The following is a 21211-nucleotide window of genomic DNA, read 5'->3' as shown; positions in this document are numbered from 1 at the left end:
CCCCACACTGTTATCATTCAGTGATTACCAGCTGCTCTACAGAGCAGCGCTGATCACAAGCACCCTATCCTTCCTGTCCACAAGACATTGTGGCCGACAGGTGGGACAGCAGGACAGTGTCCAAATAGCAGGACTGTCCCACTGTAATCGGGACAGTTGTAAGGTACGGTTTTATTGTAGTGACAACAAATATATAATGCAAACAATTTCTAATAACTCAAAATCGATGTGAATATACCACATTAAATGTTCTAAAAATGTGCGCAATTCCTGTTATTTACGTAAATTACACTGGCTTTATTGCAAAGCTTTATTGATCTATGAGAACCCATTAAAATGATGGTTCTGCATATTTTCTATGAAATGGATTATGTAAATAAGTCATGTAGAAATGCTGCATAAATATATTATGATTTTGTGTGCCAAACACAACCATAGCATGTAGTACATTTTATTATTATATAATTTTGCTCACATTTTATTGTATCCAAAACTAACTTTTTGTTCCTGCATTTTTCAATACTGTAGTCATTTTCTGGCTTCGCATACAGTAGTTCTTGCTTTCTTTAAATAAATAATATAAATTACATTTTCATTGACCAAAACTTTTACTTCTAGACTTGTATTTATCAGGTTGTTCACATTAAAATACTGCTACACCAACATTTATTGAATTGATTTTGTTATCAGTTTCTAACATGTTTCAGCTGTACTCTTATTTTGTATAAATAAATCAAATTTAACTTTTAATAATAAAGTATTAAAAAGAGATTGTGCGTGATGTCTCAGTTATTTCATACATTAAATATGACCATATGTAGAATTGACAAAGACAAACAAATGGTTTGTGGTCACTGGTTTTTGTAACAGCCTGAATGTATGTGGTCACAATGTAGTAGATGGTAATACCGTGAACCACAGTATACAGGAGGCTGTATTTATTGAGTCCCGGGTTGTAGAGCAAATATCCCGGTTTCAATTCATTAGTGTAGAAATAAAATGCTACTTGATTGTTTGTCTTTGTCAATTCTGCATACGGACATAAAAAAGGTGTGAAATAACTGAGACATCACACACACAATCCTTTTTTAATACATTATTATCAAAAGTTACATTTTATTAGAAAAAATGAGAGCCCCAAATTCAGAGTCTACTTTTTTGCCCTTCTGACTTGTGAGACCACCGCCAAACAATTCACTCACCATATCTTGGCTATATTCAATAAGTTGGTTTTCAAATATCCTTCCAAATATATTTGATATCTTAAGACCAACACAGTGTGGTGACACACCAAAAACCCTCTGCTTCTTAGTAAAGCTCTTCACTAATATGATCCATCTCCTGCACTTCCATTTTACCCTCACATGCACATTTAAGTTAACCAGTGAGCCTAGCACTGTTGGAGAGTAACCTTCTCCTTGATTACAGCGTTTGTAAAGTGAGCTGGGGTGGGGAATGATATACAAGATTTTCCCAGAAAGGGACATTTTTCTGAAATTTAAAAGATCTCCACTCAAAGTGAAATATTGTTATTAGGAAGTATCCCCTCAGGTAGAAGCTCGGGTAGGCCCCCTGATTTTACACTCACTACAACTACTGCAATCTTCACAGCTATGTAAGGCCATGCAAGCATGGAGCAGCAGACGGCAACAAGGAGCAATTAAAGTGTCCCCATTAGTAAATAATGTAAGAAGCGTCACACGCTACTGATGAAGGTAACAACTGAAACGCGTTAAGCGTGTACCATCCGACCTTGGACTTGTGGCACCCGGAGTGGCTGGGGTAATCAACCGGAGGTTTCTCTCCGGACTGAGGGATCATGGTCGCAGACACCTTCTTCCATCTGCCTGTCTGCTTGCTGCTTGCCTGGGGACCTATGTCTAATGCTTTTTTAAAAAGTAACTTGTAAGTGTACATTATTTATAAAAAATATATGGTACTCTTTACCTAGAACGGCGCCCATCGCGGTGATCGCGACATCGCGGGCAGCACATAAACGGCCGCGACGCGATGCCCGCGATCACAGCGATTTTCCCTTAGGGAACAATGTTAAAAAGTCAGATTGATCGCGATTTTGCATTCAATGCCTCAATGCCCGCGATTTTACCATAGGAATCAATGTTAAATGGGCTACAGAGCCCAAATAGGCTCAATTAACCCTTAAATGTCACCCCAATTTTTTTACGCCACCCCACGATCCACGCAAACCCGAAGCGTGGCGAGCGCAGCGAGCCCGCGAGGGGCGGCGGTACGCGTCCTCCGACCTTTTCATGCCCTACTATCCACGTCGGCGTGGAGTTGAGAATAGAATAGTGTGGCGAGCGCAGCGAGCCACCGAGCCCGAAGCGTGGCGAGCGCAGCGAGCCCCGCGAGGGGACGCGGATACCTTCACAGTTATACGCGTCCCCTCGCGGACTTCACAGGTGTCCGTGGCGACGCGGACACCTGTGAAGCCCGCGAAGGGACGCGTTTACCTGTGAAGGTATCCGCGTGCGCTCGCCACGCTTCGGGCTCGGTGGCTCGCTGCGCTCGCCACACTATTCTATTCTCAACTCCACGCCGACGTGGATAGTAGGGCATGAAAAGGTCGGAGGACGCGTACCGCCGCCCCTCGCGGGCTCGCTGCGCTCGCCACGCTTCGGGTTGGCGTGGATCGTGGGGTGGCGTAAAAAAATTGGGGGGACATTTAAGGGTTAATTGGGGCTATTTGGGCTCTGTAGCCCATTTAACATTGATTCCTATGGGAAAATCGCGGGCATTGAGGCATTTTACAGTTAAATCGCGGTCAATCAGGCTTTTTAACATTGTTCCCTATGGGAAAATCGCGGTAATCGCGGGTACCCGATTTTGATGTACCCGCGATTTACCCGCGATGCCCGCGATTACCGCGATTTTTTACCCCCGACGCCCGCGATTCTGATCGCGGGCGCCGTTCTAGGTAAAGAGTACCAAATATATATATTTTATTGATCGGCACTATGTCGGTTCCTATTGTCTCCCCTTATTTCCAGTAGGGGAGTCACTACACATTGGAGACCTAAGTGCTTTTATTTGTGAAAACTGTGGCTCCTAGAAATCATTCAATACATCTAAAGGTGGCCATACACACGCAGATTTAGCTTCAGATCTGGCTGGTTGGAACAAAAACCTGGTTATGTATGAGAGCAAATGACAGTTGACCATTTGCTTGGAAATGCTGGAAAACTGACAAACTGTAATTCACCCATAACCATGTTTTTGTTCCAACCAGCCAGATCTGAAGATAAATCTTACTAGTGTAGGGGTACCTTTAGTATCTTGTTTATTGTATATTCCCTTTACCAAGTCCCTTTTGGTTAGAAGGTTATATGGTTACCTTGGAGCGCTATCCTTCTATCTCACAAACTTTTGTATTTATATGTCTCTTTGGAGTATTTCTAGGTGTATATATTCTATGTGATTTGTGGATCAGCTGCACTGCGGTTTAATTGTGCACACCTTACCAACCAATTCTTCTGCTTTGTGAGATAATATAAGACACCCATGGGATATAATCGCTTAGCTGACTTCTATGTAGGATACGGCTGCATATTGGAATAGGACTCCATTTTCAGTAAATGGTACTGTATATGTAGTGGATATAATGATAAGAGTGGAAACCTGTTTAGTAGATATAATTATAGTATTAACTGTATTATAATGTACTGGGGGCACTTCAATGCAACATAATGTGAAGTAAAAGCACAACGAGTGACATGTTTGTTATTATTATGAAAGGTAAATGGGAGCATCATTTAACATTCATAACAAGTGAGTGATAACAAGAATATCACCCATTAAATCTGCCACATACTGTAATTAGGGGCAGTGAGGGCACTGTCATTTGACATAATATGACCTGTGATCTCCTGTGCCACATTATGACTTGGAGGCACTATGGTGTGGTATAACATGAACTGAAGGCACTCCAATGTCATAGTATGTACGTATGTATGTAAAGGTGCCCATACATGGTACAATTGCTGGGTGTGATGAGATCCTGTCACACATCTCATTGCACAGCTCAAAAAAGTATGTGCTGCACATACTTTTTGTACTAGATCTCATCTCATCTCATTGCATTGCAAAACCTATGCGATGTGATCTAGTCCAAATTGTATACAATTATTGTACCGTGTATGGCCACCTTTAGCCTTGGAGAGTTAAAAACTCTTAACTATCAGTACTGAACCCTTCGCACATGTACATTTTATAACCAATTTGTTTTCAATATGTAATATAAACTGATTCTTATTAAAACACATATTTTCCACCAAAGAAAACATGCATAAAGGTTGTTAAAATCCACAACTATTTGACAATGATTATCATATCTCTGTACTCCTCCACTGGCTCAGAGTACGAGGTCAGTCAGAACTCCTACAGTAGGTCCTTAACCTTTTCTACTAACATCTTCTCCACATCATGTATTCCTTGGCAGAGTGCCAGCTCTGTTCACACACAGTCATATGCTTTCACTGTAAAACATTACTCTGGTCAGTTTTTTATCTGTGCAGTCAGTTCTTTAGCCAAGATAGACTGCCAAATTGCTATCGTATCTGTCTGTCAGACATTTCCCACAGGCATTTTATAGTTCAGTATTTCAAGAGATGTTTTGTCAGATTAAATTACAGACACAAAGCACATTATAAACACTTAACTCAAATGACTTTATATGTATATAAATATAACAATTGAATTAATAAATCACAAATATATTTTAGTAATGTTCTGCTAATATTGGTAAAAACATACAATAGTTATAAAAAATAAATACTTTCTTTAAAACAAAGGACCTTAGTAGAACCCAGCAGAACATGGGTTCTGAATGAAGAGGTTAATGGCTGCAACCCTGTTTCTAATTTTATTAGTTATTTATTTGCAGTTTCTTATATAGCCAGGGGCGGGCTGGGCCGGGGGGCAGGGTGCCATGTGCCCCCCGGGCCGCTCAATCTAATGTGTGCGGGCCGCCTGTTTGTTTCTGAGGCTGCTGCTGCAGCCACGGCTAACTAGTCTCCGACTGGTCTTCGGAATCATGGCCGCCGGCCTCCTGCACTGAGGACATCTAGTGCAGGAGGCCGCTACAGAGAGTGGCTGTGAACTCTCTAAGGAGCTCAGACCTCTGTGGCTGCCCGCAGCTGCTGCGCCTGTATCACACTGCATTACAGGCAGCAGCGTGGACAGCACAGAGGATAGCACCCTGCTCCTGTTCAGCGTCCCTGTAGGGATCGGAAAAGGGGCGGGGCTAACGTCCGGAGGGGGCGGAGCTACACGACTGTGAAGGAGATGATGAGCTGCCAGCCTGAAGTGCCCTGAACCAGGTATGTAAAATGTGAGTGTACTTTAACTGGTGTGGGCATGTGTACAAGCAACGCTACTAGTGTCGGCAAGTGGTGTGGGCATGTGTACAAGCAGCGCTACTAGTGTCGGCAATTGGTGTGGACATATGTACAAGCAGCGCTACTAGTGTCGGCAATTGGTGTGGACATATGTACAGGCAGCGTTACTAGTGTCGGCAACTGGTGTGGGCATGTGTACAAGCAGCGCTACTAGTGTCGGCAACTGGTGTGGACATATGTAAAGGCAGCGTTACTAGTGTCGGCAACTGGTGTGGGCATTTGTGCAAGCAGCGCTACTAGTGTCGGCAACTGGTGTGGGCATTTGTGCAAGCAGCGCTACTAGTGTCGGCAACTGGTGTGGGTATTTGTACAAGCAGCGCTACTAGTGTCGGCAACTGGTGTGGACATATGTACAAGCAGTTTTACTAGTGTCGGCAACTGGTGTGGACATATGTACAGGCAGCGTTACTAGTGTCGGCAACTGGTGTCGACATATGTACAAGCAGCGCTACTAGTGTCGGCAACTGGTGTGGGCATATGTACAAGCAGCGCTACTAGTGTCGGCAACTGCTGTGGGCATATGTATAATCAGCGCTACTAGTGTCGGCAACTGGTGTGGGCATGTGTACATGCAGCGCTACTATTGTCGGCAACTGGTGTGGGCATATGTACAGGCAGCGCTACTAGTGTCGGCAATTGGTGTGGACATATGTATAATCAGCGCTACTAGTGTCGGCAACTGGTGTGGACATATGTACAAGCAGCGCTACTAGCGTCGGCAACTGGTGTGGGCATATCTATAATCAGCGCTACTAGTGTCGTCAACTGGAGTGGGCATATGTACAGGCAGCTTTACTAGTGTCGGCAACTGGTGTGGGCATATGTATAATCAGTGCTACTAGTGTCGGCAACTGGTGTGGACATATGTACAGGCAGCGTTACTAGTGTCGGCAACTGGTGGGGGCATATGTATAGGCAGCACTACTGCTGTTGCGTCTGGTGTCGGTGTGGGTGTTAGGTATAAGTAGCACTACTACTGTCAGAAACTGGTGCGGTTGTTATGTATAGGCAATGCTACTATTGTCGGCAACTGGTGTGGGTGTTACGTATAAGCAGTGCTACTACTGTCAGCAACTGATGTGGACGTTATGTACTATATAAGTTGCGCTGCTACTGTCGGTAACTGTGTGCGATATATATATATATATATATATATATATATATATATATATATATAGCGCTACTACTGTCGGTAACCCTGGGCCATTATGTAGTCATATGCAGGTGTACTCGGGGCATTGCGTGGAGCATAATGTGTGTCGTAATATCATATGGGCATTATGGTGTGCGGCATATTGTGTAAGGGCATTACGCTGTGTGGCATAATACATAATGGGCATTACTGTGTGTGGTATAATGTGTTATGGGCATTACGATGTTATTAGTACTTTTATAGGGCCACGCCTCTTCCCCATGAAGTATCGCTCCTACATTTTGCCGCGCGCCTTCGGCGCGCACTCTCCTATTTTTAGTGTGGTGGTGTGGCAAGCACCAATTTCCTTTCTGGCACAGGGTACCAAAGTGGCTAGCAATGCCACTGGTTCTGGCATAACTAGCCAGGGGGAGCAGCCTGTGGTGTCCTATGATTGTTTTTTTTTTTTTATTAATACATATACGAAAAACCTCCATTTAACAATACGCTGTTACTTATGGGCCGGTGCTCTGGACTTGCCCCCCAGGCTAAAAGTTGCCAGCCAGCCCCTGTATATAGCACAGCAGATTCTGTTGCGCTTTACAATTGTAGACAGTGATAAAACAAACTGGGTAACAACAGACAGACTTGCAGGTAAAAGGGCCCTGCTGCAAGCTTGCAATCTATAGGGATATAGGAGGGCGAACACATGGCCAGGCACCAGTAATAGCATAGCTTGTAGGTCCATAAGTGCCTCAGAGGGTTATGCGTATGGAACTTAAATATGATAGGCTTGCCTGAAGAGGTGAGTTTTCAGGGAACGCTTGAAAGTTTGGAGGCTAGTCAACCAATTTTTATAATCACTCAGGCCGAGATGTACTAAGCCTTGAAAAGTGATAAAATGGAGAGTGAAAAACCACCAACCAATCAGCTCCTGCCTGTCATTTTTTAAACACAGAATGTGACATGGCAGGTAGGAGCTGATTGGCTGGTTGTTTAACACTCTATTTTATCACATTTCAAGCTTAATACATCTGGCCCTGAAGGTGCCCATACACTGCTGCGATGTGCCCATACACTGCTGTGATGACCTTCCCGGGCGACAGGGATGCATGCAATCCCTCACAATTTGTTGTGACGGATCACATGCGTCCCTGCTTCCGGCCCGTCTTGCCGCCAGGAAGGAGGTCTAAGGTCGATTGGTCAGACCTTAGACCTCCCTGTTGGTGCCATGGCCACAGGTATGATGCGCACGGGACCTCGCTTCGGACCCAATGGCATGTCAGGGACAGACGATTTTCTTTGATTTAACGGCCCAATTGTTCGCAATCGGCCCAAATCGGACCAAATCGACTCAGTGTATGGCCTTTAGTCTCAATCATGTGTGACTGAGGACCCTTTGTGTCACACTCCTAGTGCCCTATACAAATGTACTGTGGCCATGGCACAAACACACAGTCCAATCCTGGATGGTGTTGATGATAATTCCTCCTTTAGTCCATGAAGTGCCTCCTGCAGATCATGTGACAATGGGCCAGATGCACTAAGCTTCAAAAGTGATAAAATGGACAATGATAAACAGCCAGCCAATCAGCTCATACCTGTTATGTCACAGGCGGTGTTTGAAAAATGTCAGACAGGAGCTGATTGGCTGGCTGTTTCTCAATCTCCCTTTTATCACTTTTGAAGCTTAGTGCATCTGGCCCAATGTCTGTAATGGGATGCTTCCCATTTCAATTGTGGGGCTATTTAAACTTGCATAGGGCACCGAGCCAGTGCCAGAGTTTTAGTCATTTAGCTCCTTGTGCATTGAATCCTGCTTATCTGTGTCCAGTTCCATTAGCACCTGGTATACTTCTATTCATATCCCAGGCCCTCCAATACAACCCCTTCCAGCAGGAACAAAATGATCTGCTCCTGGTCTTCCCTCTTAATTTATAATTGGCATCACCTTTGTTCTAACTAACTCATTAAAAAACACATAATTGTAATAATAAATTAAGATGGAGGTCCAGTAGCAGAGCAATGTGCCCTGATGGAATAGGCCCCACATTTGAATATAGGGTTCAATTTTTGTGCACCTGTCTACAGGAAGAACATAAGGATAAAGTAAGGATCAAATATGGTTTGAGGTAACATGTTTAAAGAAAGGGGCAGACTAGATGGGACAAGTGGTTCTTATCTGCCGTCAAATTCTATGTTTCTATGTTTAACTTGAGAAGGCCCGCGCTGTCCCAACTGTGGAGTCCGGGAAGGCTCTTTCTGGCATTTACTCTGGATGTGCCCTCATATAGCGAAGTTCTGGTCTGATGCTATTGTCATTATATCCAGTACTGGTATCCCAAAAGATGTTTTATCCCCCACAGTTTTTAGCTGCCATAGATGAGGAAATTTTAGATGCACCATCCAGAAGGTATGTAGTTGGTCTCTGCACCCTGGCTAAGGTAACTATGGAGAAGGCAGCAATTGGCTCCAAGCGTTGCCTCTTCCCTATGATGCGCCGCCACTCTACCCTGCCCCATCTGATATCAGAGACCAGGCTTATTGCCAGGTCGATGTGGGTGCGAAACCTCGCAAATGCCGGGTGGCTCCCAGGATGGACCTGTGTGCAAATCCCAGGTGCGACCCAGCATTTGCGATGTGAAAGGGGTATAGGTAACTTTTGTTTTTACTGAAGAAACACTGGAAAAGGTTCTTTGGTGTAATAGAATGGAACATTCTCATGTGACTGCAGCTTCATTGACTTGATTTACGTTAAATAGTATAATTAGCTATAATTACCAGGATGTATTACTGGGGATATAACAGGTTGTCATGTAAGTAATGTGAAAAGGATTTTATGCCCATTTCACACCAACAACAGAGCAGATACATTTGGTGTCTTGTTTTTCTTCCCTCTGAATTTTAGTAAATTAAACCCACAAGAGAATGGGCTGAAATTCAACCTCTACTAGCTATGTAAAAGCAATTTATGATGTTACCTTTGGATTAAAGTATTTCCATTTATCACAGTTCTGGAAAGCTAATGTGGCGGCTAGACTGGGGTGTTGGAATGTTGTTTGTAGCTCCCATAGACATTTCACAGTTCATGAGGGAGAATCATGACTGCTGTACCCCTTGGGGATCAGTAACACCTATTTCATGTATTGCACTTGTCATTTGTTAACTGATGGAGAGAACATAAAAACAGGATGAATCGTTTCTTATTGGCTTGCATATTAAATTATTAATTCCTGTTTAAAATGGTAAACACAACACACTTGTCTACAGTGAGAAGCTTAGATGGCGGCTTTAACCATTGGTAAACAGAAATCTAAAATAATTTAAATATCTACTTCATAAAAGGAATTCCATAACCCCATATAAGTTTATTGATATTCTATCCAATTCTGATCTACTTAATGCTTACCACCATGATTTTTTGGATTAGGATGAAAACGGAAATTGGGATAGATGTATGAAGCAGTGATAAGTGAGCCAGAGGAAAGGACCCCATGACAACCAATCAGCACTGACATAACATCTATCAACTGAATCATATAAAATTATACATAGCAGCTGATTGGTTGTCATGGGCCACTCCTCCCTTACCACTGCTCCATTAACCATTGTTAAAGTTAGGCACTTGGAGGGTTTAAAGGTTAGTCTATGGAAGAAGGTGGTTAGGGTTAAGCACTAAGGGGAGGGTTAGGGTTAAAAAACACAACAACCTGTTTTGTATCGACCATGTGCATGTTGACTATTGAACTGTCAAACTATTGACTGTCGATCATCTGGTGTCGAGCTATTGATTGTCAATCTAGACACTGTCAATCTTTTAATCCACACCCTCTTGTCTTTCTCTCCATAGAATGCGGCAGTAATTGTGTAAAGATGTTGTGTAATGCAGATAATTTATTTCTACTTATATAGCAAAATAAATGTATTGTTCCCATAGGGAGATGGCGGAATCGTAGGCATTAAGGGAGAAAAGGGAGGAAAAGGACCAAATGGCATTCTGGTAAGAAATGACAGTATCATCTCTTAGAGGCAGGGCCCTCTTGTTCTTCTCTTGTGCTGTGATAAACTCAGTTGACTTGAAGGCCTACTGAACGGTATAGGTCTGTGAATAATGTCATTCTCGATATAGCAGTTGTCGGGTGACTTGTCCATGATATATCAGTTGTTTTCCCCTGTATGGCTGATACTATATATTGTGTTCCCAGTTTAGCACACTGCATGTCACAGGTGCTCCGACCCTTTGTCTCCTTCCCCCCTTCTTTGATGCCTTCTCTGCCTGGTTTCCCATATGTTGTCGACAGTGTCACTGAATATTAATTTGATTCCCATCTGTGACTCCTGCTAGCCTCATAGACATGTCCTACCCATGTTCTAGTCATCTGTCTTACCCAGTTTGAGAATAATGGAGGGTACTTATGCTAAGTACTTATGCTGGTAGTCTGTTCTATGGGCCTGATTCAGGTTAAGTTGCAGTTTAGCGAAAAATGGCAAAACTAAAACTGCTGTGTGGGTCTGCCCAGTACAGGGCTAGGACGCCCAACATGCCAGGTCCCTCACTGCAATACAATTGCAAAATGTAGTGATCACAACCCTGAAATGCAGCGCTTTGCATAACTATGAAGCATTCGCATCTTTATGTTAGCCCGCTGTCTGTGCAGACTAGCTGTAAAGGCAGGTGCAGGGCCATCTTTTCTCCCCTTTGCAGCAGCTGCATGTTATGTCATGCTGCCAATTTCCCCGCAAATTGGCCAGACACGCGTATTGACACACACCCAATGTCTAGCCCCCACCAGCACATTTTCCAAAATACGACCTCAGTTTAGGGGCTCGTGCATGTTCGCTCGGGTGTGCGCTCATGCGGAGAACAGCAAAAGTCATTCAATATTTTGCTATGCTACAATTGATCCTGAATCAGGTCCTATATTGTATTTACAGTATATTATTTACCCTGTCACTGTAGACTGTTTACCTTGTACGGTACAACATACTGTTTGTAGCATCTTCACTGGTGACCTTTGCACAAGGCACATGATGCACGTGCCTAGGGGTGCTACTTGCTGGGAGGGGCACAGTAGACCCCGCAGTATCATTGCCCTGGTGTTATTTTTGTTTTTTTTTAACTCAATTTTGCCATTGCCAAGAGTAGGGGTCACAGGTGACAAATTGTAGTGCAGGAGGACCAGGGCTGGTGTAAGGCTTCTCAGCACCCTAGGCAAAACTTCAACCTACTCCCCCCCCCCCCCCCCCCCCCTGGAAAGAAATCATGTGGTCTTCCCAGGCCCCCCCCCCCCCCCTGGAAGGTCGGCAAGTCCCCTGCTTTCTTTAGAGGCCCTCTGCACCCTCCCCAAAGCCACCCACTACAGAGTACAAGGAGGAGGGGGCAGCAATGTAGGGAAGTATGCCTCAAGGGAAAGTATAGAGGTGAGGTTTAAAAGTTCCACAGCCGCCACCTGCATTATGTACAACAAGGATCATTGACATCCTTGATTTTTTGATTTGCAGACTTGGTGCACCCCCCTCCCCAGATCCCGGCGCCCTAGGCAGCTGCCTAAAGCTGCCTAATGGTAGAGCCGGCCCTGGTCTGGTCCCATAAATCTACATTTTAATATCTTACTGTATATAATGAATACAAGTTTTTGTTGTTATTAGTATTAATATTAGTAGCAGGGATAATAATAACTATAATAATATCTTCCTAAATATTGTTATCTTGATTCCAGAAAAATTAAAACTAAACAGGATGTACTTCAAAATTCTATTTTCTCTTTTATTCAGGGTCCTTTTGGTGTTATCGGCAGCAAAGGAAATCCTGGAAAACCTGGGGCTAAAGGCAAAAAGGTTGGGAACACATTTTATTATACTGTATAAAGAACTGTCTCTGCAGTTATTTATTTACTACCAGTTACATATACAGTATAGCACACACATATTCTGCAGCACTTCACAGAGAACATTTGGGCATTCATATCAGCCCCGATCCCAGTAGAGCTTACAATCTATAGTCCCTACCGCATTTACACACACAAACATTCATGATACGATCATTTTTTTTTGTTTGTTTAAATGTTTGTTGGGGACACAAGCCAAAATACCTGCAGTATTAGTATATTTTGGGATTGTTGGTGAAAACCAGAGTACCCACAGGAAAGCCACACAAGCTCAGGGAGAATATACAAACTCCACAAAGTTAGGGAAATTACATTGTATCAGGAGGAAGTGTGACCCTTTCTATGCCCTTTTTAAATAACAGCGAGACAGAAAAAAAAAAAAATCGACATTCACACTGGGGTGTGCCTAATCCATACAAAATACTCAGTAGAACTCACCCACAAGTAACTGAAGGGAAGTATTCGCTCCACTACTGCAACAGCAAATATAAGTTTCTTTAGTGGATCATATAACATGTGTGTTGTGTAGCATGTGGTCTCAATGACCATTTCCGTCCCAATGGCCTAATTCTCAGAGGATATTCCACATCACAGAACAGCAGTATTTAAACAACATTGGAATGAAGCTATATGTTAGAAAAGATACATACACAATAGACCATTGGCACTGTCAAAAAGCAGCTGTCATTGAGATTGTCAATCTACAAACGTGAATAGTGGCAATAGATAAACAGTAGACAGCACTATAAATTATTAAAACACATGTGATTGCCATATAAATACAGTTATTCTATGTCAAATGTAAAAGCAATAGTATAACATCTATAAAAGTTAAAATAGACTTATATAGCAAGCACAAACAATGTTTTGTTTAAATGCTGTTTTTGAACATTTTGCCATTTGTGGTCAGATGTAGCATACCTCCCAACAGTCCCGATTTTAGCAGGACAGTCCCGATTATCAGGGCCTGTCCCACTGTCCCACCCGTGGGCGGCAGTGTCCCGCGGTGTGGGGGGGCTGTTGGGAGTCCCCCCTGTCAGCTGCTAAGCAGCGGGGAATAAATGCTGTGCGCATGTGCACAGCATCTATTCCCGCAGCCAGGGGGGCTGGGGGGCATGGCTAGAGGCTCACAGAGCCTCTGGGTCATGCCCCCATAGCGGCAAAATGGGGGAGTGGCCTTGTGGGAGAGCTGCAAATATAGGCCACGCGCCCCCCCCCCCCCCCCCCCCCCCCCGAAAATTTCGGCACGCAGCAGCAGCGTCCCGCCTGCTAGACTCCCAAAGTTGGGAGGTATGGATGTAGCCTATCTTTAACAGTCTTACAATATGTTTAGATTTAGTGAGGTACAGTTGTGTAAATGACAAAAAGTGATTACTGAACACTAAAATAAATAAATGTAACCAACATTTAACAACATCTCCAAACAGGAAATTTCAGACTTGACATTTTTTTTTTTTGGGGGGGGGGGGGGTTTGTACTGTATGACCATGGCTAGGAATAACAGATGCACAAACAGAATTCTAAAAGCTATGTGTGCAAAAGCTAAGAGCTTATGAGACACAATTCCAGAGCTAATTGCAATACTGACAAGTCTGTAGATAAGTAGTTCAAAACTTTTTTAAAGGAGAAAATCAAATGGAAAAATATTAAGACTTAAGACAGAAAGTGGGTATTTGATGGAGGGAGACAAGGCAATAGCATATCATCTAAATAACTATTTTTGGATAGTATTCACTTCAGAAGGAGTAAGTAATGGGACACAGTTAATTTGCAAGGACATCATAAAAATAAGGTACATAAAAATACAGATTTAAATTCAGAGGACTGGAAATATATAATTTTTATTTTGCTTTTTAAAAATGACATACATCATTACCAAAGTGCATTGTGCATATAGGAATTGATTACCATTACATAACAGTTTATTACACAGTGCATCTAAACATACATGTTACAATTACAATACAAAAATAAAAAAGACAAAAAACAAAGGGACAGTGAGGCGCCATTGCTGCATACTGTATGTTAGCTCAGTTGCGGTACGGACGGGGCCCGATAGTGGACTTTCCCACTATAGAGGACAAATTATATATATATAGTCCAATCCAAAAAGAAACGGCACTCACCAGGGCTTCAATAATTTCTCAATTTCAGCAGGATTTTATTCCATACTATATCATATCCATCACAAATAAACGGTCAGGTCAACGTTTCGGCTCTGTGGCCTTAATCATGACCTTTTCCAACTAGGCACACAGACTGTATTTGTGGTCCTTCTCTGCAAGGATCCACTGATGTGCGACCCCAGGCGGATGCTGGATATAAAGTGAGTGCCAACCTTATCCACGATATATATATATATATATATATATATATATATATATACACAGGATAAAGGGTAACCGGCACTCCAGAAAAATTTGTTGATGTGTATATATATATATATATATATATATATATATATATATATATATATATATATATATAGACCACAAATAAATGCAGCACTCCAGCTTAAATGAAAAATCAATTCTTTAGTGATAACTTAATGAAGCAACGTTTCAACAATTTCTTGTTTTCGTCAGGCTGAGCCTGACGAAAACAAGAAATTGTTGAAACGTTGCTTCATTAAGCTATCACTAAAGAATTGATTTTTCATTTAAGCTGGAGTGCTGCTTTTATTTGTGGTCTGTATTTGCGCTTTACAGCGAAATGCGGGCACCCGCGGAGAACTGGGACTAAGGAGGCTGTGCTGGATCATCTTGTTTGAGATATATCTCAAACAGGATACGGCGGCACTCACTCAGACTTTGCAATTAAAATGGTTCTTTATTACCAACAGTTTCGGGGTCACCCCCCGTGGTCAGGGACAGCAGCCTGTACAAACATTTACACTGCAATATTTCCAGTGCAATAACTACTGCATTACAATCTCTCTGACTACCTAGCACCAGTTCACAGCAATGACAAAAAGAACAATCATTGTTAGGTATAAATGGAAATTATTTATGAACCTACCCAGTGCCCTTCATATTAGTCACCACATCTCCTGTCCTGCTGATGTGTGTGATATGTTGCCATTACATATAATTTTCCTGAACAGCTGGAGCCTATCGTAACAATATAAAATAAGTGTCATGTAAAAGTAATATTCTGTATTCTGTTTATCTTCCTAACATATCAATATTGTAACATGTTGTCTTGTTCTTTGGCAGGGGGAACTTGGAGATCATGGAGAGAAAGGAAATCCTGGGCGACTGGGACCAAGAGGACTTGATGTTAGAAAATCATCTATTATATTTGAATGTGTTTATATTGGTATATATATATCATGTGCACATTTTAGTTTATAGTTACAAATTACATTATTATTGTTTAATAGCATAATTAAACCACTAAGACTACATAAGGTCATAAAATTACATTTAGATGGAAATTTAATAGGATTGCAGATTCAGAAAGTGAGAGATTAGGTAAGAAATCTCCATTTTCTTTTAAAGCGGCAAATCATTTACACTGCAAAACCAGTTTAATTTGATTGTAAATGATTGCCGCTTTAAAAAAAACCCTGGAGATTTCTTACCAAATTTCTCACTTACTGAATCTCTAACCCTATTAAATTTCACCCATTATATACTGTACATTTCTAAGACAAGTTAAGGATATCAAAGAGCGCCCAGTTATTTCAGAAGCATTTACACATGTTTGGCTTGAAATTAATGACTTCCTGTTATGTCAGAGGCATTGTTAAACATTTAAATGCATATACATACATGGTAAAAGACCACTGTGCATGTACTGCATTTATATTGAGAGTTACCTTACATAGTTCAAAACAATACAAATTTGGTGCATTATTCAAACATTACTATTTAGAATTGTAATATATTTTGCAATAAATAATATATATAATTTGATCAAGTCACATAGATTTAAAAGCAATTATATGCATGCAGTATGTATTAATCTTCTTTCCTGTCATTGTGATGTACAGGATTACAGTATGTAACATATTTTGGCAGGGGGACGAAGGAAAGCATGGCTTTGGTGCACCGGGCAAAAAAGGAACTAAGGTAAATTCAGTTCAATGTCCTTTTCTGCATTTGCTAATCTTGAATGCCATCTGCAGATACAATATAGAAATATAACCTTTTTTTACTGTGTCCTTGCAGCATAGAAGAACACATAACAGCATTACACTGCATGCAAAAGAGTACTTTCTCATACAATTGAAAGACATGACTACTGTAGTTGCCTATGTCAACTGATAACTGACAATGGGGGAAATTTACTAACATACCGGAATACAGCCGAACATACAGTAGTTACGAATTGATACGACCAGCATCGGCCATATTTTCTCAAAAATCCAAATCAGGAATATGGCAAATTTACTATTCTGCAATATTCACCTGATTCATATTTTCTGATGTCATAGTCGGTCGTGTACATTCGTATTTGTATCCATTGGTATTCGTATACGGCCGTCAAATATGTACAGTACAAATCGGTAGCAATGCATGGATCAGTCAGAGCTGTGTAATGCTGCCCTGTTTGAAAAATAGAATAAATTAATAATTTTTAAAAATGGCGTGGAGTTTCCTCCACGGCTATAACCAGCGCTGGGCTCAAAGAGCCGGTCCTGGTTGTAGAAGTACAGGGGGCAAACAAGTTGGGGTCCCCCCATATTTCTATAACCAGCACCAGGCTTATGGGCCTTTCCTGGTTCCCAAAATATGGGGGACAAAATGAGTAAAGGTACCCCATATTTTGACAACCAGCACCGGGCCAAAACAGCCAGCAGGGTAATGCCACAGCCAGGGGAGACTTTTTATACAAGCTCCTCCTAGCCAAAGCATTAACCCCCTGACTGGTCAGCCTAGACTGGGACCCTGGGGGATTGGGGACCCCCCAATAAAGAGGCTCCCCCTCGGGTATAACCCCAGCCCGGACTGTAGCCTGGGGCTGTCCCGGGTACCCCTGGGTGGTAGCACTGAGCTGATTTTTACGAGTAAAATTAGAGTCATAAACTATTGGGAGCTATTGAACTACAAGTCCCAGCAAGCCTTCCCAAAATGGAGAACCACAAGTCCCAGCATTAAAGGGCCTGCTGGTACTTGTAATTCCACAGATGAATAAATAAATCATACAAACACAAGGGGGGGGGGATTTGAAGTGGATTGCGCTGCTGATTAAAAAAGTTTTGAAAACAACACACTGATTGGCTTAGAGAAGATGAATGAAATACTGGACACACTGTTAAATTTACAATTTTATATGGAAAAATACATCAATAAAAATACATACACTTGATACATACAAATATTCAATAAATTTATACTAAAAATATCTCATAAAAAGAATCCCTTGGTTAGGAGGAAATGTATCTGTGGCTCATAGATTCACAGCCAAGTAGCCTGTTTTATAAGGTTGTATAACCAAAAAAGATTTATATAGAAGGTGGTGGTTATGATGGAAAATGGAAGATAAAGTCCAGTTTATATACAGTCAAGTGGTAATTTGATTTGAAAATATAAATCGCAGGTTGTAATCTTATTGCTCACCCTTGAAGATATTACTTGCTCCGTGCCAGTATATGGGGATATCCAGCGAGCGGTCTCAGGTGTTAGAGGATGGTGGTTCCTTTTCTGATGCGACTTGCACTACTCTCGGCTTCTCGCCGGTGTAGCCTGCCTGTAGTCAGGTACGTATTCACCGCACCGACCACGGCGGTAAAGGAGTGTGTCGAACAGTTGGTGAGATGCTCCGCTCTGTATGGAGCCCCGGCTCTCCTGATGTAGCGTGGAGAGCGGCTGGATGAAAACAGCTGATTGCCGGCAGCGAGGGGAGGAAGCTGCACTTCAGCTGTAGGGCAGGGAATGAGGACGGCGGTGAGCCCCGGCTCTCCTGACGTAGCGTGGAGAGCGGTTGGATGCAAACAGCTGATTGCCGGCAGCAAGGGGAGGAGGCTGCACTTCACCTGTATGGCAGGGAATGAAGACCGCGGTAAGCCAGCGGATGAACTTATGCTGCGATGCGCTTGTTCAGTGTGAGGCGGCTAGATTACCGGCAGCGTGTAGTATGAAACAGGCTGGAGGCTGGAAGTATGTCAGGTAGAACACCTAACCAGGTGTGTGATGACGTCAACGCGTTTCGTTCCCGTGGTCTGCTGGGAACTTTTTCAAGACAAGCGCATCGCAGCATAAGTTCATCCGCTGGCTTACCGCGGTCTTCATTCCCTGCCCTACAGCTGAAGTGCAGCCTCCTCCCCTTGCTGCCGGCAATCAGCTGTTTGCATCCAACCGCTCTCCACGCTACATCAGGAGAGCCGGGGCTCACCGCCGTCCTCATTCCCTGCCCTACAGCTGAAGTGCAGCTTCCTCCCCTCGCTGCCGGCAATCAGCTGTTTTCATCCAGCCGCTCTCCACACTACATCAGGAGAGCCGGGGCTCCATACAGAGCGGAGCATCTCACCAACTGTTCGACACACTCCTTTACCGCCGTGGTCGGTGCGGTGAATACGTACCTGACTACAGGCAGGCTACACCGGCGAGAACCCGAGAGGAGTGCAAGTCGCATCAGAAAAGGAACAACCATCCTCTAACACCTGAGACCGCTCGCTGGTATCCCCATATACTGGCACGGAGCAAGTAATATCTTCAAGGGTGAGCAATAAGATTACAACCTGCGATTTATATTTTCAAATCAAATTACCACTTGACTGTATATAAACTGGACTTTTTCTTCCATTTTCCATCATAACCACCACCTTCTATATAAATCTTTTTTGGTTATACAACCTTATAAAACAGGCTACTTGGCTGTGAATCTATGAGCCACAGATACATTTCCTCCTAACCAAGGGATTCTTTTTATGAGATATTTTTAGTATAAATTTATTGAATATTTGTATGTATCAAGTGTATGTATTTTTATTGATGTATTTTTCCATATAAAATTATAAATTTAACAGTGTGTCCAGTATTTCATTCATCTTCTCTCAGCCAATCAGTGTGTTGTTTTCAAAACTTTTTTAATCAGCAGCGCAATCCACTTCAAATTCCCCCCCTTGTATTCTTTTTTTGTGTGAGTCGAGACGGGCTCACTGGAGTGTATGCTGCAGCTGTGGAAACCCTTTATATTATTAAAATTCAACTTTAAAAACTGCTAAGCGCCAGGAGGTGTGTCTCAGAGTAGTCTAATCTTTAGTCACTTCGATCCACACTCACCCCCTCTAAATCATACAAACACCTTAGAAAAAATTGTTTTGCGCCGGTGCTGGTTGTCAAAATACCGTTGGACTTAATCATTTTGTCACCCATATTTGGGAACCAAGACCAATCCATGAGCCTGGTGCTGGTTATAGAAATACAGGGGGACCCCAACTTGTTTGCCCTCTGTATTTCTACAACCAGGACTGGGTCTTTGAGCCTGGGGCTGGTTATATACACTGGTTTTATACACAGAGAAGCTTGCACAGATCTGACTGACTGTGCAGGTTTCAGCAAAATTAACCTGAAAAATTTGTATTTTCGGGTCAAATACCAGCCATATTTATATACAGCCTGGTATTAAATGTGGAATCACCATTCAAATGAAAGGTTAGTTCCATTCATATTCTTTCTTTGGCATATGCATTTGTATTCACCAATATGAATATGCCTAGAAAAAGAAGACGAATAGCCATATAATGGCCTTTGTAAATTCGGAAATACAAATTTACGGCCGTATACGGGTACGAATGGCTACGAGCTCGTAGCCATTCATATTGTAGTAAATTTACAGCTGCTCTATCATTCATACCTCTTTTACATCGCACCTCGGACTCCGGTTATTGATGGGTTGGTGACGTATGGACGTGGGTTGAGGTAACGTATGAAAGCACCATAGCGTATAACCCGGGTAGGTCAATCCAGCAATTTGACCTGGATTATAAGAAGGGAAACCTGTTTAATGTGCGACCCCGGTTAATGTGAATTGCCGGACCAGCGTCGGACTCGGGATTATGATCCCCGATCCGACCTGGCTAAGCAGTGTTAAAGGGGTATTAGAGACCTCCCATGTGCAATACGTTATCAGGGAGGTGGGCAATTCTTATCAATAAAACTGCACCTTTTCAATGTGCTTGTCTACATATTAGAAATCATTAATTTATGTCCACAGGGGCAACTAGGATTCACAGGACACAGCGGCAATAAGGTATTTCTTCATGTCAATGCTACTGTGTGTTTATTACTTCTCTATATGTATATCATGTGTACTGGGCCTGATTGAGTTGGACACAAATCCATAAACAATCATCAGCACAAGCACACCTTCATGACACATGCAGAAGTCTAATGCAAAGGCAAAAGACAAAAAGCAGGTTGATGTATAAAGCAGTGAAAAGAATGAAGTGTACCAGTGGAGAAATTGCCCAAAGCGACCAATCACCTTTAAGAAAGCATTCAGTAATAACATTAATTACATTCTATAAAATGATAGGTACATGCTGGTTTGTTGCTATAGGCAACCTCTCCAATAGTCTACTTATTCATTCTTTTCACTGCCTGATTCATGACTTCCCTAGGCACCAACTTCACCAATCATCTTGGCCAAGCAGCTTGTAGTATATGTTACTATACATGTGTGGTTGCCTTATTATTACCTTCAGTGCATTACAATACTGGTCATGTAGTCAAAGCTTAGCAGTCATCTGCCTTAGCAAGACATAACTCGGTCATCAATGTTTTGAATTACTAGATCCCTGTTACATACTTAAGCAACATAATTTC

General features: G+C 42.4%; 1 protein-coding gene across 1 annotated transcript in view; it reads left to right on the top strand.

The window, feature by feature from the left end:
• COL6A6 (collagen type VI alpha 6 chain) overlaps positions 1 to 21211 on the top strand; it is a 180645-nt gene that overhangs the window by 128240 nt on the left and 31194 nt on the right. The window contains exons 26-30 of the mRNA XM_083188611.1: positions 10487 to 10549; positions 12325 to 12387; positions 15653 to 15715; positions 16460 to 16510; positions 20601 to 20636. Coding sequence (XP_083044737.1) covers positions 10487 to 10549; positions 12325 to 12387; positions 15653 to 15715; positions 16460 to 16510; positions 20601 to 20636 — 276 coding nt within the window. The remainder of the gene's footprint in view (positions 1 to 10486; positions 10550 to 12324; positions 12388 to 15652; positions 15716 to 16459; positions 16511 to 20600; positions 20637 to 21211) is intronic.

Source organism: Crinia signifera, chromosome 5, assembly GCF_055691185.1.
Source record: "Crinia signifera chromosome 5, ASM5569118v1, whole genome shotgun sequence".
NCBI lineage: Eukaryota > Metazoa > Chordata > Amphibia > Anura > Myobatrachidae > Crinia > Crinia signifera.
The sequence above is the reverse complement of the archived record's forward strand: the minus strand, read 5'-3'. Positions and strand labels throughout refer to the sequence as shown.